General features: G+C 34.3%; 5 protein-coding genes across 5 annotated transcripts; 3 read left to right on the top strand and 2 right to left on the bottom strand.

Annotated features, from left to right (window-relative positions):
- The first annotated feature begins 2,160 nt into the window (after window positions 1–2,160).
- On the top strand, window positions 2,161–3,765 carry LOC110421682 (Surfeit locus protein 6). The gene is made up of 2 exons (XM_021435324.2): window positions 2,161–2,280; window positions 2,501–3,765. The coding sequence occupies exon 2, from the start codon at window positions 2,501–2,503 to the stop codon at window positions 3,542–3,544; it is 1,044 nt and encodes a 347-aa protein (XP_021290999.1). The 5' UTR covers window positions 2,161–2,280; the 3' UTR covers window positions 3,545–3,765.
- Window positions 3,766–4,738: 973 nt separating this feature from the next.
- On the bottom strand, window positions 4,739–5,966 carry LOC110422065 (AWPM-19-like family protein). Its single transcript, XM_021435835.2, has 3 exons — window positions 5,475–5,966; window positions 5,208–5,385; window positions 4,739–5,101 (listed from the first exon to the last, which is right to left on the bottom strand). Exons 1-3 carry the CDS (start codon window positions 5,599–5,601, stop codon window positions 4,867–4,869), a joined length of 540 nt encoding a protein of 179 aa, XP_021291510.1. The 5' UTR covers window positions 5,602–5,966; the 3' UTR covers window positions 4,739–4,866.
- A 3,060-nt stretch (window positions 5,967–9,026) lies between these two features.
- LOC110421091 (histone-lysine N-methyltransferase family member SUVH9-like) lies at window positions 9,027–14,157 on the top strand. Its single transcript, XM_021434561.2, is given in 5 exon segments — window positions 9,027–9,195; window positions 9,197–9,364; window positions 9,366–9,606; window positions 9,608–11,254; window positions 13,663–14,157. Coding segments are annotated over 4 exon segments (2,061 nt in total). The 5' UTR covers window positions 9,027–9,124; the 3' UTR covers window positions 11,189–11,254; window positions 13,663–14,157.
- A 323-nt stretch (window positions 14,158–14,480) lies between these two features.
- On the bottom strand, window positions 14,481–17,047 carry LOC110421092 (uncharacterized). Its single transcript, XM_021434562.2, has 4 exons — window positions 16,797–17,047; window positions 15,673–15,743; window positions 15,235–15,370; window positions 14,481–14,941 (listed from the first exon to the last, which is right to left on the bottom strand). Exons 1-4 carry the CDS (start codon window positions 16,951–16,953, stop codon window positions 14,856–14,858), a joined length of 450 nt encoding a protein of 149 aa, XP_021290237.1. The 5' UTR covers window positions 16,954–17,047; the 3' UTR covers window positions 14,481–14,855.
- A 149-nt stretch (window positions 17,048–17,196) lies between these two features.
- LOC110421522 (F-box protein SKIP23) lies at window positions 17,197–19,110 on the top strand. Its single transcript, XM_021435122.2, is given in 2 exon segments — window positions 17,197–17,242; window positions 17,843–19,110. Coding segments are annotated over 2 exon segments (1,314 nt in total).

Below are 19,110 nucleotides of genomic sequence, written 5' to 3'. Positions count from 1 at the left end.
CATCTGAAAACAACATTAGCACTAGAGCAAAAGCAGCTGAACTTAGCCAAAAAACAATGATTGACTGGTAAAATCAAAATGGGTACATATCATTTTCTTTCTATGCATTTGTACTTGAAAACAAAAGTCGAAACAGCACAGCAGTTGAAAACTCGAGATACTTTTATTGAAAATTTATTGGTCAATGTTTTTGAACTTAATACATACTGTTAATCATTAAGATTGAATTAAATCTTCTGCCTAATCTAAGATCAAAGACTTGAAGCATCGTAATGCACTAATACAAGTTTTTTTGTTGATTGCATCCGGATCGAATTTCTATCTTTCTAGCTAAAATCTCTTCAGTCCTTCACTCTTTCTGTTTTATATATAGATATTGGAAAAGTTTATAGTTTAAGATTCAAGTATTGCAATTTATATGAAGCTTGGGGTTCTTAGTTTAATCCTATGGAACAAAGCAAATGTTCTGTGAAGTTTTTGTGGCCTAATTAGAATTGTATTAGTGTTAGATGTTCTTTTATTGTATGAAAAGTGCTGATGCTATGATCAGACCAGACGGGAAGCTTCCTGGGTCTGTCAGCTTTTGTTTTCCAAGATCTGACAAGAGAGGCAGGTGTAAAGTCATGAGATGATTTCCACCATGACTTTCCGACGATTAAGACTGTTTGCAATAAAAAAATACTTCGGAATTTGGAATGAGATCATCTCATTTGCAAGAGAAACGAAATAAGAGAAAATAAAATTATTGTTAAATCGGTTTTGTAGTCCAATATATAGAGTGATAACGAAATATTCATATAATGTTTTAAGACATTCATGCTATTTAAGAAAATTTAAATAATTTTTTATTCATTAATTGTGTTTAATTAAATTTATATATTTTAATTTAAAATTAAATTAATTTTTAATTATTATTTATTAAAATGTTAATAATTATTTTATATCCATATAATGCTGATTTAGCATTGGCGAAATTGACGAGAAATGTTATGTGATCATGTAATTGTATCACTATTATAGGTCAAACTATGTAATTAATCTATATGCTTTATCAAAATGATGAATTTAAGCTCTATATAATAATTTATAAAAATTAAGTCTCTATATTTTTTAAAATTGATAATATCAATCAAATGTGTTAAAAATTTTTAATTATCTATATTGATATAACTTTTGATTGTGTTGATAATATTTTTTTATTGATGTGACATTGAATTTGAGAACATGATAATGATAATATGACATTTCATAAATAATATAATAATAGTATCGATATGATGTGACTAAGTACTAATATGAATTTTATAACAGTGGACATAGAATAATCTAATGTAAGTTAATTGTTTTAAACGGGACTAGAAAAAAGATAAATTAAAATTATGAATAGGTTTTTAGGATTTAGAGAAAAAATGTTGTGAGATAAAGAAGAATTGAATTTTATGCTTTATAATTTAAAGCACTTAAAAGTCTGTTATAAAATAAATAAAAAAATGTTATATCATCATTAACATATCATCATATTCAATGTCACATTTGTAAAAAAAATCATATTAATATAAATAATAATAAAATTTTAATATTATTAACAATTGAGCTAATACTGTCAATATTAGAAAATAAAAGTATTTAATATTTACAAATTGTTGTATGGAGACTAAATTTATAATTTTATTAGAATATAAAGACTAATTTCATAATTTAATTTTTATTATAATATATCAACATGACATTTTATTATCTTATAATATAAAATCATAAATGATATTTAGATTAATGATAATACTTAACAGTTAATTTAAAATAAAAATATAAAAATTTAATTAAATATAATAAAAAATAAAAAAAATTAGTACTATACTAATGGTTTTGGACTATTTGAACCTTGCTTGTTTCAACTATGAAACTTAGAGATCATGATACGGAAACGATAATTTACTGAAAAGTTATAAAATTAAATAAAAAATAATTTTCAAAAAAATTATCAAAATTAAAATAAAATTGAGATATGTAATTTCAATTTTTATTGGAGCTCGAGCTCGAATTGCTCTCCAAATCTTACTGAATAAGCTTGCTTCGTTGGTGTAGAATTTTATGCTTTAAAAAGAAAGAAAAATTTAAAAAAGAAAAATGCAGATTCCACACCGGCCCGGTTCACCGAAACATGCCGGTTCACTCCTGCATATAAAATCCTCAATTTCAAAGGCTTCGCCTTTTCCCCAGCTTCCTCCTCTGTTTCTAGGGTTTCCGTGGAAGTCTCCATTACACTCCTACTCTCCGAAGGTACCTCTCTCTTCCGGTTGATTCTTTTAATTTCCATTTTTCTTTACAATATTAAGCTAATTTTCATTGTTTTACAAATACTTTTCCTGAATAAGCTGTATAGAGGAACCCTAAAATTTGGGATATTTTTGTCGGTCTGAATTCTTTGATGTTAATAGAGGATGAATAATGAGATATTAGATGTTAAATAGCTGCTGAATTATTTCCTAAATTTTGGCAGATGGGGAAGAAAAAGGAAAAACCTTTGAATGAGCCCGTGTCGACACTTGATTTAAAATCTATGATTCATGAAAATGCTTTGTTCTTTGACAAATTGATTGAGTTAATCCCTGCAAGGTTTTATCTACCGGATGAAAAGGATAAACCTTGGTTTCAGGGTCTTAGCAAAGCCGAGAAGGCTTCTGCTAAAAAGCAATCTAGAGAAAACATTAAGAAAGCCCGCAGAGATAGGTTAGATCCCGAGAAGTCAACAAAAACGACCCTTGATCTGTTGAAGGAGAATTTGGAAAAGGAGAAAGTGAGTAAGGAGAGTGATGATGAGGAAATCGAGGTTAAACCTATAATGTCTGATTTAGGCGGTGGTGAGGAACGGTCTGTCACTTATAAAGAACTTCAGCAAAGGCTTCGTAGGAAAATAGAAGAGCTTCGTGGTGGTAGAAATACTGGGAGTTCAGATAGAGGGAAGAAGAAGACTGAGAAGAAGGGTAATGTTCAAAAGAAGCGAAAGAGGGATAGCGGAGCTGAAGAAAAGAAAGTTACTAGTAGTAATGATAAGGATAAAGTGGAGAAGGATGTGGAAGAGGCTGCAAAGGAGCTTACTTTTAGTCGGGTTAAACTTGGGGATGAGGAAAAACATGGTAAGAAGAAAAAAAGAAAACTTTCAAAGTTCAAGGAGCTTGAAAATGCAACGAAATTACAGGAAGCTAAGAAAGATCCAGAGAAAGGTGAGGTTATTGCTAAGAAGCATTCGTGGAAGGCAGCGATGGATAGAGCTGCAGGGATTAAGGTCCATGATGATCCGAAGTTGTTGAAACAGAGTATGCAGAAGGAGAAGAAGAGGCATCAGAAGCATGTTGAGAAGTGGAATGAGAGGGTTGAGACTACAGAGAAGTTGAAAGCAGAGAAACAACAGAAGAGGTCGGATAATATAGCAGAGAAGATTCACCAGAAGAAGATGCGACGAATTGCAAAGAGGGAGAAGAAGCTGTTGCGACCAGGGTTTGAAGGTCGGAAGGAGGGTTTTATTAATGAAGGGTCAACCTAGTGTTCTTTTCTTTTAAATGTTGCATAGCCTGTGGCTTTTGTATGGCTGTTCCTTTTTGGTAGAGTTGTCATTAAGATCATATCACTGCTCAAGGAAGATCACATGTTGGGAAGGCTGTTCCTACTCTTCTTTCCTTCTTTTTTCTACCAAGTAGAAAGTGATGAGTGTTGTTCAATAACTGAATTCGGATTAACATACTGCAAAAGGTTTGGTTCTGATTATTTATGCCCCCATCTGTGCCCCTTGAGCTTCAACTAACATATGTAATTTGAATTGCTGCTAACATAGGTAATAATTATTTAAACAACGAAAAGAATATTGCTAATTATTTGGGTGGTTAATTTAACCATATTGAGAGAAGAAACTGTTGCAAGATTGGCTCAATGTAGTTCATGTTCTTCATGGATAGTAGAAAAATATTTATTGCTGCTGGCATATTGTTGACTACCTTCCGCTTATGCCCTTGGCGTTTGAGGCATTTGTGCTTGTTAAGTGAAAGGCATCTCCTGTTTATTGTCAAAATGAAAAGCAAAGAGTGGTAACAGATGATCAAGCAACCATAGCCATTTGATTCTCTTAATTGGTTGTAAATTCCTTCTGTTGGATGCCTTTTAACTCCCAAGGGAATCATGAATTGTTGGCAATTATGGATATGCTCTCTTTGTTTGTCATGAATCGTTCCAAAGTAGACGATTTTGTTCCATTTTGGAATATTTTTTGTTCCAGTCTGAAAGAAGTTGAAGAGTAGAATTGGAAAGGAATATCTCATCATATAGCATGGAACATCATGCTTGGCGAATATATTGTCAAAACCCAATCCTGTTGCTATCATGCGTTGTTTAACCACCTGGCAGATGTTTTTGCTTAGAAACCCTAAAATAAACCCTTTTTTTTTGGAAAGAAGAACTTCTCTTTCAACTTATGGATGCAGAAAGGAGGAACTACTTTTCTTCTGAAACCCTGATTTCTGTAATAAAGGAAAAAATGCTCCCTAAGCAAATGTTCTTTGATGAGCTGCTTTTCTCATGTCCTAACATTGAGTCATGTTTAATGTACTAATTTGATTAAAGTTTGTTGAAATATAAATCCATTGAAATAATGAAACTCCAACCAACCATTTAGCAACCAAACCACACAAAATGTACCATCAGAAAAAACCCAGAGTCATGAAAATATTACAAACCAGATGCTGCAAATCCATGTTCAACTCCACTTACACAAGTACATGTAAAAGGGTAAGTCCGAATTGAACTGATAACTCCAAATCAACAAAACGGAATTGAAAATAGACGTTACATTTATCTAGCAACAAGTATGCTCCTTCAAACCCTAGTCCCTGCCACTGCATTGCCAGCCTTTGGCCCTGGCTCGTCCGCAGGTCCACGGATGCCATAGTCAGCGTCTCGGTATCCTGGTCCATACCTGCTGCTGATTACACCAGCATGGAGCAACATGACGTAAAGAAGTTGGGTGAATGTAAGGATTATTATGAATGCTTCGAGTATTCTCAGCCTCCATCCTCTCCGGCTTCCTATGTTTATATGCTTGCAAGCAAACCTGCGTTAGGAAAACAGTTTGCGAAATCATCAAGCTTTTCTTGTAAGATGTAAATGGAGTAATTGGTTATTTTTATGGAAGTGAAAAATGGTAAAAATCAAGTCACCCAAAGGCTACTGCAGTCAAGGCCCATGCTATAAGTGAAGATGATCCTGCTTCAGCCAGAGTATCAGTTCTCCAAGACCTGATATGGTGCCCTCCTGCAAACTTTGATACTATGCCTACTACAGCAGCCAACATTGAAAAGGTCAAGAAGAAACCAGTTGCTCCATTTCCCCCCATACCTGAAACATTTCCCTTCCGTCTTACAACAAAGCCTGGCAGCTATTTAGTAAAGATCAGGGTTAAGAAATGAAAAGGGTAGGGAACTTACTGGGATGAGCAGTCTGGGCATTGATATACCTATTGATACACCAGCTAGCAAAGCCCATCACAATGAAATACATGACCAGGTTCAGAAACAGCAAGGGAGCAGCTATGTTCCTTCCTACAGTAGCCATCCTTTTCTCTTCCCTCTCAAAAAGAAAGAAACCGAAGAAAACTCCTTCAGACAAAACACTCGAAAACCGAGCTTAAGTTGTTGATCGAAACAAATTTTCCTCTCTTTCAGCTTAAGCTTTTGATGAGGCCGAGAGAGCGTTGGCAGTGGAGACTAAATAGAGAAGTTAAGGTCATGTAAAGCAAGTGGCAATACGTGTAAAGCAGTGAGCCGATGCATGCGAGCTTCTGGATACAGGTGGAAGGACACTTGTCGAAAATGGTGTTTACGTTTCCAAGGACGCCTTCTCACTTAGAATCTCGAAGCTTTAGATGGCATGACGGGCTGCATATCCAGTGGCTTCAGAGAATATTAGTATTACCATATCCATATGCTTCTTAGCTTCAAACTTCTTGTCTACCTATATATAGTATACCATTGATTGTTTAGCGAAGGAAATGTTGAGTTTTGTAAGAACAGAAAGAGACTTCGGAAACCATTGGTGACATCATGTTAAAGTGTGATAGGCCAAACCATTTTTGAACGTTTTGTGGGAGGAATATGTCACAATCTTGGTCACTGTTAGCTCTATTCCAATAAACCATGAGAAAAGTTACTGCTCCTTGTTGAGATTGAGACAGAAAAGTGCCTCTCACCACAATTTTTAGTGAAATTATATGATATTTACAGCTGATTTCTGTTGTCCCAAATTTATTTCTTCTTCACATTTATAAAATTGAAAATTTCAAAAAATTTTAACAATATCGGACCTATCTTTTTCGATTTTTTCACAAACATATTAATTATAATATCGAGATTATTCATCATAATTTTTTATAATATTCACTATGCTTATGATTGTGATTGAATAATTATAAAAAAATATAATAAATGTAATATGTATTGTTTAATATTACAGTCATGATCATGACGTAGTGTTGTTTTGACAATTTAGAAATATGGGACCTATTTATATCTAAATTGATTCTAACCTACAAAAGATGTGAATGGAATTTTAGAGGTTTGAAGGAGATTTTGATTTTTTAATTTCTCAAAGTATTTTAAATGCTTAATTTATTAAAAAAATTGAAAATATAAATGAAGGAAAAATTCATTGATAAATTATTAGTTTGAAAATAAAGAAACAATTTCAAAAATCTTTTTCCCATGATCCCTCCTTCCCTCATTATTATTTAATTAATATATTTTATTTGAAAAAAAAAAGAATGAAAATAAAAGACGTAAAATTACCAAGTATGTTTGCATGGTCCCATCCTCACCTTAAAATTGATAAATAAATCAAATCAAAGTTTAGATCGAGCTAATTAAACTCAAGTTCATTCACAAATCAAGGATGAGAGACCTAATTAATCTAAGACAAACTTAGATTCTCTTTTTATATTTTGTATAAAGTCATGTTACTTGTCTCATCACTTCTTTCACTTTTTGATTTAATATTTATATTTTTTTTTTACATGATATGTAATTATTCAATTAATTTAAAAATAAAGTCTATCAAATTATGACCAAATCAATTAAATAATAGATGAAATTATCTTTACGATAAAAACAATAAATCATTATTATATTAGATGAGACAAAAGGTTTAGAAGAAATGAATACCTATATATAGATGGGGACAGTATAAATATTTTAACCAAGCAATAGTTGGCTTTAATAGCTTACTGGTACACGCCATTTATATAAAATTTTAAGTAAATATGATATACCTATAATATTGATTCAGAATACATTTTTATATAAATAATTAGACAAATAATTAGATTTTTTATTATTAAACAAATGATTAGATATTTTTTATTAATTTAGAATTCGTCACAAATCATGAAATCGAATGGTTAAATTAATAAAATATAAATGATATAAAAAGATATGAAAAAGTGTAAAATTAATTTAATTTTTCAAGTGTGTGATAAATTTTTCTTAATTTAATAAATAGAATTTCAAGAAAATAAATAAAATAAAATCATAGTTACATATCAAAATAAAAAGTAAAAAAAACTAAAATTATATAAAAAAATTAATGAGTTATTCACAATAAGGTTTTAATATTTATTCTTTTTCCCAAAAAAAAAATCACTAATATATTGAACAAACAAGTGCTCAACATTTAATATGCGTATTAATAGTAGAAAAACTAATTTTACATAGATATAGATTTAAATAAAACTATGTAATTTCAATTACATAGACTCCCATATATTTAGATATTCAACATTTAATATTCGCATTTATGATGAAAAACCAAAATTTGCATAAATGGGACCCATTTGTAATTTGATAATATTGCAAAAATGAAAAGTGACATAATATTCATTGATTATTAGTTCAAGAAGTAACGAAAACAATTAAAAAATAATTGATAATATTCCAATTAATAAATGACAAAAAGATTTATATTTGGTAAAAAATATGGCAAATTTGCTAATTTTTAATAAAAAATACTAAATGCATGTAATGCTTAAAATAATTTTGATATTGTAATTTTTACACTTATATATTTTTTCTTTTTTTAATTAAAATAAACTTATTTGAGTTTTAATTTTTTTTATCCCTTAAAACTTGTTCAACTTTCAAAACTTTTTTTCCATTACTATATAAAAAAAAGAAATTGATTTTTCTTTTTTTTAAGAAAATGAAATTGATTTACAATAATTTTCCAAGTGGACTCCACCTATTATATGTAGCTGAGATCATATTTGCTCTTCATGACAAGGCATGATGCTATTTGTCAACAACCGAAAACGATGTCCTCACCGTGCCACGTAATCACCTGAGCCTTTTTAACTTAGAATATAAAGAAAAATAAAATGACATAAAATCCAAAATTATTAATTTACAAAAATACAACCTTCAATTCTTAGAAAATTTAAAACTTTTTGTATCGAAATAAATTTAAAATACACAATTAATTTATATAAAAATTATGATGAAAACCATACATAAAGAATCATATATAATATATAATATATTATATATAAAAGTTTTGGGTTTTTTTATTAAAATATTGGATAAGAAATGAAATATTAAGTAATATTTTAAAATTAATATAAAATTTAATATTTCACTGAATCTTTTTATATTAATATAAAAATCAATTTTTCAAAAAATACAAGATATATTTCAAATTAATTTAATTTAAAAAATATGAATTGAATGATATGCATAGAGTACGATCTACTTTCTATATTAATTAAAAGAATACAATAAAATTTATAAAAATTATATCATAATGTATACGTATTATATGATGTATATTTTATATATAATTAAAACAATATATCGTAATCATTCGTATTTGTTATTTTGTTACTATCGTAACGTTTGGTGATTGATAAATATGTTTGCTAACAAAATCGCGTTTTCTTACCCAAAAAGTAGCTGAAAAGAAGTTGGTCTTTTTTGTCCCTCTCCCCCTCCCCTCCCCTCCTCCCCCATCTTCTCCAAAATATCCGCCATGGAAGTACCTTGAAAAACCCTAAATATTTTCTCACATTCCTCTTTAAAACCTAACGGACCACCAAATGGGTACTCTTGTACCCTTCCAAGACCTCAATCTTTCCCCAGAACCACCCCAAACCATCAGCGTCGATACCCCTCTCCGCCGTGACCAGCACCAGCACCATCACTTTCTTAACACCTAAAATTGAACCCAAGCAAGAACCTTTCGACGAACCAGCACCAACTCAGACCAACTACAGGCAACTAAACACCCTCTTTTCTCTCTTCCAGTTCTGCCCTGACTTCCCTTCTAATCCGAATCTACCCTCTGTCTAACATTTCCTCTTCCACCGATGACCAAAACGCCCTTTACTCCGAATACTTCCGAATCTCCGAACTATTCCGCTCCGCCTTCGCCAAAAGATTACAAAAATACGGTGACATCGACGTCCTCGACCCAGATTCTCGGGCCATCGTACCCTTGCCCGAAGAACAACCCGAACCGAGCTCCGAAACTCCGCAATTAACACCTCCAACCCTGACGAGCTCTGTCCGTCGTCGGTTCACGTCGCAGGGCCGGAAGATCCAACGAGCTGGTTCGGGTAACTAATTTGGGAATCGAAGACGAGAGGCATTTCCGGGACGTTGTGCGAAGAACCCGAATGATGTACGATTCCCTCCGCATTTTGGCCATTTTGGAGGAAGAAAAGAGGAAGGGACCGGGGCACGGGAGACGGGCACGTGGCGATTTGAGAGCAGCCGCGTTGATGAGGGAGCGAGGGCTGTGGTTAAACCGTGATAAAAGAATAGTGGGTTCAATCCCAGGTATTGAAATTGGTGACTTGTTCTTTTTCAGAATGGAGCTTTGTGTGATGGGTTTACATGGACAAGCTCAAGCCGGCATTGATTACTTGCCTGCGAGCCAGAGCTCGAATGGGGAGCCGATTGCCACCAGCATTATTGTTTCAGGTGGATACGAGGATGATCAAGATGCTGGGGACTTGATCATTTACACTGGTCATGGTGGACAGGATAAGCTTTCACGGCAATGTATGCATCAGAAGCTTGAAGGAGGGAATTTGGCACTAGAAAGGAGTATGCATTATGGAATTGAGGTAAGGGTGATTAGAGGGATTAAATATGAGAATAGTGTTTCAAGTAAAGTTTATGTTTATGATGGTTTATATAAGATTCTTGATTGTTGGTTCGATGTGGGGAAGTCAGGTTTCGGGGTTTATAAGTATAGGTTGTTGAGAATTGATGGGCAACCCGAGATGGGTAGTTCGATTATGAGGTTTGCTGAGAGTCTTAGGACTAGGCCTTTGTCCGCTAGGCCGATGGGGTATTTGAGTCTTGATATTTCGATGAAAAAAGAGAAAGTTCCAGTTTTTCTTTATAATGATATTGATAGTGATCATGATCCTATGTATTATGATTATCTTGTGAAGAGTGTGTTTCCTCCTTATGCATTTGGTCCGGGGAGTAATCGTACTGGATGTGAGTGTGTTTCGGGGTGTACAGAGGGGTGCTTTTGCGCTATGAAGAACGGTGGTGATTTTGCTTATGATCATAATGGTCTTCTCTTGAGAGGGAAACCAGTGATATTTGAATGTGGGAATTTCTGTCAATGCCCTCCAACTTGTCGGAACCGTGTTTCACAGCATGGGTTGAGAAATAGGTTGGAAATATTTAGGTCAAGGGAAACCGGTTGGGGAGTCAGGTCCTTGGACTTGATACAAGCTGGTGCTTTTATATGTGAATATGCAGGGGTGGTTCTCACAAGGGAGCAAGCGCAAGTTTTCACTATGAATGGCGATACATTGATTTATCCCAATCGGTTCTCTGAACGATGGGCAGAATGGGGGGATTTATCTCAGATATTTGCAGAATATGTGCGTCCATCATATCCCTCAATTCCACCTTTAGGTTTTGCAATGGATGTATCAAGGATGAGGAATGTTGCTTGTTATATGAGCCATAGTTCCAGTCCCAATGTGCTGGTGCAGTGTGTGTTGTATGATCATAATAACTTAATGTTCCCCCACCTTATGCTTTTTGCAATGGAGAATATCCCTCCTATGAGGGAGCTTAGCATTGACTATGGTGTGGCTGATGAATGGACTGGGAAGCTCTCTATTTGTAACTAAATAATTTAGAGGAGGTCTTCGGATTTTGAAGTGGTGCAGCAGGGCAGTGAGACATGTTAGACTGAGGTGAGCCTAACTTCCAACTGCTGCAAGCATGTCCAGTCATAAATCTATTTTAAAATCATATTAGTTTGTGCTGTAGCTGTCTTATATTTAAATTGCTTTTGATTTATGTCTTTCTCATGCTTTTTTGTAGTTCTAGTTGTCTGCCTTTTCATCTGTTTGTAGGTGATAGGAATATTATTCCTTGTGCAACTTCATGCTGTACATGTCAAGTAGTCAACCATATACCGGAGGATGGAACTTTTAGCATTTCCACAGTGCTCGATGAATCTTATTTCTGATGCAGTTGCTTATCTTCTAAGTATATGTTTGTTTTCTTCAGTGCAGTGTACTTCTTTTATGTAATATATGTGGTGTTGTAGTCTACTAATCTGAAATACTTAGATGGGTGTTTTTAATTGTTTCCTACATATCTTTTGTTTTGCCTGTTCAAATTTACAATTTATGTCTGGCTGACTTCTATCAAATGATTCTTTTTAATCGTTCCCGCTCATAAATTTTAAGAACCAAGGAAGACATAAAGTTGTTATTTGGTTATTTCATGATTGGATAGTTCCTTGATCTAGCCAAACCAATTTAAGTTTGATTGATCCTTCTGTTCTTGTACTCCTTTTTGGTTCTGTCATTGGATTCTTTTCCTCTGAAGGAGGGGGGGAGGATATAAGTGGTGTTTGGTAGGTCCTTCATTTTTACAATTAAGAGTTTATGAGAAACTGCTTAGTCATCTAGAAGGGAGGAACTGTGTTTTAGCAGAAGGCGGGTGACAATATATGTTGAGAAGTTAAAACCTTACTCCAGCCTGTTTTCGTAAGCCTTAAATAATAATAAGTGTTTAAAACACCTGTACTGCATATGAAATGCAGGGTCTTATGCAATCACCTTCTCCACCTTGATAAGACCAATGGCAAGATGCTATTATGAGTTTGTTTTGAATCCTTGTCCTCATATTTAAGGATTCTCAGCAAAGTGATTCATAGATTAGGACAAATCTTCATTACATTCCATGTGAATAAAAAGCCATAGGCTTGTTTCTAGTTTTTATCATAAAATATAAATTTAACACTTTTGACTTGTTTCAACTTTTAATAATTGTGATGAATTATGAACAACAATTTCCATGATAATAATATGCTTCAAAGTGATTGATAGGTGCTTTTACTGTGTCTCTGGCTGTTTTAATGTCTTAAAAAGTCATTAAAGCTAATTCAGCCTAAGTATTCTCTAAATCTTGTGGAAGTGGACTGTCGGAGATTGATAATATTCTGTTGGATCTGGTGCAGCGGGATCATACTGAAATGCTAGGAGCTTTAGAGCTGGCTCTGTTGAATAATGGAAGGCTAGGATATTTTTTTAAGTGAATGGAATATTTAGTTGTGGTTGTGAAATAGCCTGGCAAGAGACTGTAGAAGGAGGCTGGGATAGGGTGAGTAGATATGGATGCAATTAGTGATTGTGAGATTTGAGCATTCTCAGCCTGTATGCTGCTTCTTTAAATGTTGCTGTGTTGTCTCCTTATTAGTCATTTGTGCTGTGCATATAACAGAAATAAGGACCATGTCAAAATGGTTAAAGGTTTCCGGCATGGTAATATGCTTAATCGGATCGCTTATAAGACATTATTAAAGTTACATAAGCTTATTGGTTCCCTATAGGGTCTTGCCAATTAAATTCATAGGTGTCATGCTTCTTTCCACGTAAAGGGCAGAGTCATAAAACCATGAAGTCTGGTTAATTCATCATTCAATGGCTTACTATTATTTTTATCATTTGGAGGAAGGGAAGGGAAGTCAAGGGGGTTGTTTTGATTACACTGCATGTGCTCTACTTCTGTGTTATGCTCCTTCGACTTGTTGGAAGATAATGTCTTTATTGGAAGTTGGTTTTTTTTTCCTGTTTGTTGGAATTTTTAAAATATAGATAATGCATGGAAAGTTCGAAGTGCTATAACTTGTTTTTGATAACTTTTTTATTAAATATACTGATATATATCTCCATATATTGGACATGCTGATGCTTGGTCATTGAGCCTCTTGGTTCTTGTCAATTAATGTCCAGGCATATTCTATACTGTCCGTGTATAAACTTCTTGACTATTTGAAAATGGGTGTTGTACGTCTTGGATAATTTTGACATGTTTGGTGCGTGGGAAGGTGATTGTATGCGTCTTGGACAGATTCCACATGTTCTGTTACTTTGGAAGGTGAGCAATCATAAAATGTATGATGGGTCTGGAACAATGTAATGGGGCATATTTACATAGTTTGGTACTGTTATTCATGTCAGTAACACTATCAAAAGAGTTTGTTGGATATTTTACTGCCATTATAAAACACTGCTAAATTTGCTGTAGCCTTGTTATTGTATTAAGTAATTGTTTATCTGCAGTTGCTCACTTCGATGATTTTCTGCAGGTGAGGATTGGACAATGCATCTAAAACAGTTCTTATCTGGTTCCTTGAATTTTTTGGCCCCCATCCTTTTCTTTGAATGTTGCTGCAAATGTGACACTATCAGATAAGACTTGGCCAATCTGCTGCCTCAGATTTGCGCTTTCCTTGCCTTGACAATACTATTAGTTCCCTGGTGGTTAGAAAAAGTGGGAAATTGATGAACAGAATTTTTGGGAGAGTGTGGTTGCTGCTTCAGCGTTCTGCTGACAAAGTTTATGATCCTTTCGATGGACCTCTGCGATGATGCCTTTGTACATGCTTTTTCTGCCGGGAATACTCATCTTATGCTTTTGTAAGCTTGTACTCATGACTCTAAAACCCTCAAAAGACTTTTTCATTTTAAAAATTTTCCCTGTACCCTTTGTATATATGAGGTCCAAAATGGACAGGCTTGTACAGGAATTGTATCAGTGTTTTTGTAGTTCAATGAAGCAAAGCCCACGTATCTCCAGTGTTTCTTCTTTTTACCCTTCCTATATTGGTTGAATCGAGAGAGAACTTTCCACTTCTATGTATACTGGGGCAAGAGGAATCCTGAAGAGGTTGTGCCAGTGAAAATAGAGCTAGTGAGCTAACTTGCTGATGTATCTGTTCCTTTTATTTCATTGCAGTTAAAAAGTGTAGTGGGTCTGTTTTTCTTTTGCCCTTGAAGGTAATAAGGCTTAATTTTTTTATTGCAAGGGCTTGTTATAACTGGTGCGATAAACCCATTTTGCTGACTAATGAGTTCTTAATAGATTCATAACAGGTTGATGAATAGATTTAGAATACAGAGGAAATTCTCAAGAAATTCCGTTGTTCATTAAACAAGTTTGATAACATTCTGGTGATTTAAGGAACCTAGAGGAAATAAATAAATAAATAAATATGGAACAAGCATTATCAAAGAGGATGACAGGGTACATTATGGTTTGGATACTGTAATTTCTGTGGTATCATGCCATCATGTATCAATTGGCAAATAAAACAAGAAGGATGAGACTTGGTTCGCATTATCATCACATCATGAAGTATCTATCACAATCATGGGTAGTTCAATGGTGTTCCATAGAACAGTTGGATATATCTACATGTATAGGAGTAGTTTTCTTTATAACTATATCAATTGCCTATAATTTACGAATCCAACCTCAAATTTTACGCATAAATGGGGATTAAGCTTGAGAGGTGACTGTTCCATTTTTCTCCATCTCCCTCTGTCTAGCTCGCTCCATTTTCCTTTTTCGCCATTCTTCTAGAGCTGTGAAATTTATAAATGTAAGTCAAACCACATTTACAGTTGAGCATATAACTGATAAAGAACACTGCAACAAAGTAACTAGCAGAAAAATTTTGCAGTTAACATGTGTCATTAGTATCAAACTATCAAACCGACAGAGGAAGCTTTCCCTGAATCCTCCACATGGTATCCCAGAGTTGACATATCAAAGAAATGAAAATGCATCCAGGCTGATGATGCCAGACCATCAGCCGGCAGTTTGATACTAAATTCATGGAGGAATCATGTTTTGCAAGTGAGAAACAGCTGGTCACCTTTCAAGCTGGCAGCGTCATTTAGAGAACGGAAGTCCTTCAATCTTTTAGAAAGATCAACTGCAGCAGTTTGTTTTGCATCATTTGGTTGCACTGTTTCTGGTTCTGCATATGCCTCTTGCTGAATCTCCTTCACCTAAAACAATTGAAAATATTCAACCATGAACAAAACCATTTTCAAAATATGGACATGTTTAACAAACATTCAACAACTGATGTTTGTTTCTTACAGACATTAGAATGCATGATATCCATTTTAATGCAACTATGTTATTGAAGTATTACACCCTGATAAATCGAATAAGAAAAAGGGGGAGTTGAAAAATGAAAAGCTAGATACTAGCAAATTTTTATACATCACATTGCTTTATGTTTTATCAAGTTTAACCATACCTTGTCATGAACAGATCAAAGTTTTAGAGTCTATGGTATGCTTACCCTTTTTATCAGTTCCAAAGGTTGCAAAGCAAGGCGTATCTCTTCAGATTCCTTAATGTAATTGAACTCAACTGCATTGAAAACATTAAAGAAAATGCTCTCCTTAGAGAAAAAAATAATAATAACAGAAAAATGAGGAAAACAAATGCCCATTTTTCTTTCTTCTGTAGATTGTCTCGTTTAGAGTGAATATCTCCCTTTGCATCCCCCAATAACTCTTACTTCTGCAAGAGAACTCCATTGAAGGGGGAGAGATGGAAGATGGCCCTTCCAGCTTTCTGACTTGGATTCTCTCAAGAAGAACCCCAAAACGGATTTTCCTATGGATGGTCAAATTACAAGAGAAAGAATCTATCCTGATAAACAAAGCCAAGGCAGTGGCATAAATAAGCTGAGGACGAATCTGGTGTATAATACACAGATCTCTAAAGCCAAGTTATGCATTAAAAGTATTGAATTTAACATGATACAACAGGTTTGCATTTTTATGAGAGAATCAAACCTGAATGAAGGGTATTGGTTCAAAACAGTGACCCTAGTTGTTTTGGTTAAAGTGATATGTATCCAGCTTAAAAGGACCATCCAAAAGAGGAAGCAAATAGTTGCAAGGAAGCACTTAACCATTACCAAGGTGTAAACACTAAAGAAGAATTTGGATTCAATGCCAAATTAAAACCCAAAAAACTTTGAACAAAAGGTCCCCAAAAAATGGATTGCAACCAAGTACCTGGAGCTCCCAATTTTAACATCAAGCAACTTCTATTTAGGAGCAGGAAAGCATTGGTCTATGCATTACTAAACCAAATTCAGCTTCCAAAACCCCTAAAACAATCCCAATTCACAGACAAAAATCCTCTACTTTACTTCCATATCAAAATGCTAAATCCCAAAAAAGAACAAAAGATCAACTATTTTTAGAACAATAAGAACCAAATACAATCCAAATCAGACAAATACCCATGATCCCAAATCCCCCTTGAAACACAAAACCAATAAAAAAGAACTACAGCTTTAACACAAGAAACAAAATCAACAACTACCCATGTTAAGAAAAGAACATCTCATTCCAAATATCCAAGCCATTGAACCAATGATTCAAATGAAAGAAAGAAAAAAAGAGGAACCTGAATTGGGTTGGTTAGAGGAGAGTTTGGTACGAGATGATGCAGAAGAAAGAAACCATTGAAGCAAGAAGAGAGCAGCTAACACGTTAAATATATTCAACGCTATGGTTGCACTCTTGAAAGATAATCTCAGTCTCCACGATTGCTGTATCTCCATTTTCTTTTCCCCTTGTTTCTCTTTTTCTTGCAGTCCTGTTCTTCGTTCCTACTATCTTCAGCTTCAAACTTTATTCGCTTGAGTTTATTGGTTAGGCACCTGAAGGCACCTTTGTTGGTGAGTACCACGCGCTGGCTACATGTTAAGAGACCCATTGGGGCGTGGTAGGCACTGCCAGTACATGACGTGCACCTCCTTTTTAATCTGGAGTGCGGAGTTTTAACTTTGTCTGAAGTCCAAAGAATGAGTCAAACTGAAACAGTTGTTGGGGTTTATGTCTGGGTCAGACGTAGGTAATGCCCGAAATTATTGCAGAGATTAATTGAGAAATTATTTCCTATATATATTAGTATATATTTAATTATTCTTTCCAGGAAATGGGTGTCGTATATATTTTATTGAAAATTATCCTGTGATAAATTTCTTTTGGATGATACATTTGATTAGTCAACTGATATTCCAATTTATTTTTAGATATTATATCTTAGTTTGTTAGATTTAGCATTGATTTAAAGAGAAATATTTTAATAACAATTTTATATTGATAATTTACTATTTTTTTCTTTAAAAATAGAGAGGAGAGTACATTATCAATTTAATTCTGTAATTAATTGGATAAAAATTTATAAAAAAACCATTAATTAGAAAATTTTATTTATTGAACTATTAATTTCATTTATAGTTTCAAGATTAACAATAAATTAAAATCTCATAAGGTGTTGGTATATTTTTAAAGCGAAAAATTGTCAGAGAATGTGATACAGTGATTATTACATTCCCTGAGGAAGTGACGACGCTTGTCTTTTGATCTGTTTTCCCTTGATTTTTGTTAGGACTAGACCAGAAACTTTATTTTTGTATAGGTGTTGTTCTTTTTTGGTTTGAGCAGCTTGGTTTATTTTTCAACTGTATATTTTCAAGAGGAGGAGGAGGAAAAGTCTTGATTCATCAACCCCTGTTGATCAAGTTCCTGCTGATATGCTGTGGTCTATCTTCAATAGGCTCGATGTCATTGATATTATTCGAGCGAAACTTGTTTGTTCCTCTTGGAACTCTCTTGGAGAAGACCTTGTCCCAAGGACGCCCTGGCTTATGCTTCCTTCAAAAGAAGAAGTAGAAGGAAGATATGATGCTGATAACAATGCCTACAGTGGCTTCTTGAAACTTGGGGAGAGTCAGGTTTGTAGCCCGAAAAAGATACCAAAGGAATTCAGGCAAGTGAAAATCCGACTTCCTTCATTATATGCTACGCTCGGTTTACAAAGAGTGGAAAGAAAGGCGGATGGTGTATCTGACATCGCATATTTTGATGATTCTGAGGATTATTTTAGGCTAATAACTTGTCAACATAAAAAGCAACACCTACGAGAATATTTCATACAGAAAGCAATCTTGACAGGAGAACCCAATTGCAACAATAAAAAGTGTGGTGTGATCCTGTTGTGCAATCATGAAAAGATTGGATATCATGAAAGTGAAGACAGATGCTGGACTGAAGGACCTGACGCTAGGCATCCGCCCTACCAAGATATCATACGCCATGAAAATCATCTCTTAGCATTGGGAAATGGGAATAATATTGAAATATGGAATTTTCAAGGCGGTTTTATGAGGAAAATTAGATATATTGTTCCTCCTTTCCCAGGGAAGTCACTCACCAAAAGAAACTCCTTGGGAGATCTTTGTACTAGCAGGTTATACTTGGTCGAATCATGTGGGGATATCCTGTTAGTTGTGAGGTTTATTGGCGAGTTTGTGGAATCGGATGGGACACTGATTAGTGAAGAAGATGCTTTATATGGTATCGGCATACAGCCTAAGGTTTGTCCCTAGAGAACAATTTTATTCCATGTTTATAAGTTGGATTTCATTGAGCTAAAATGGGTGGAGGGGAACTCTTTGGACGATCGTGCTTTATTTTTGGGTGGAAATCAATCTGTTTCAGGCTCAGTTCAATCTTTTTCTAACTGTGAAAAGAACTCACTTTATTACACTGATGATTATTGGGATAGAATGACGGAAGATTACTTATATGGAGGTCATGGTATGGGCATGTACAACCTGAATGATGGAAGTGTCAAGCCAATTTATGAATTCTCTTTAGATAATGTTCCGCCACCACCCTGTTGGATCATCCCAAACCCCAAGCCATGGTAG

The sequence above is a fragment of the Theobroma umbraticum genome, unplaced genomic scaffold (assembly GCF_002168275.2).
Source record: "Theobroma umbraticum cultivar Fairchild unplaced genomic scaffold, ASM216827v3 scaffold_130.0, whole genome shotgun sequence".
NCBI lineage: Eukaryota > Viridiplantae > Streptophyta > Magnoliopsida > Malvales > Malvaceae > Theobroma > Theobroma umbraticum.
This window is presented reverse-complemented; position numbering and strand designations above follow the sequence as displayed.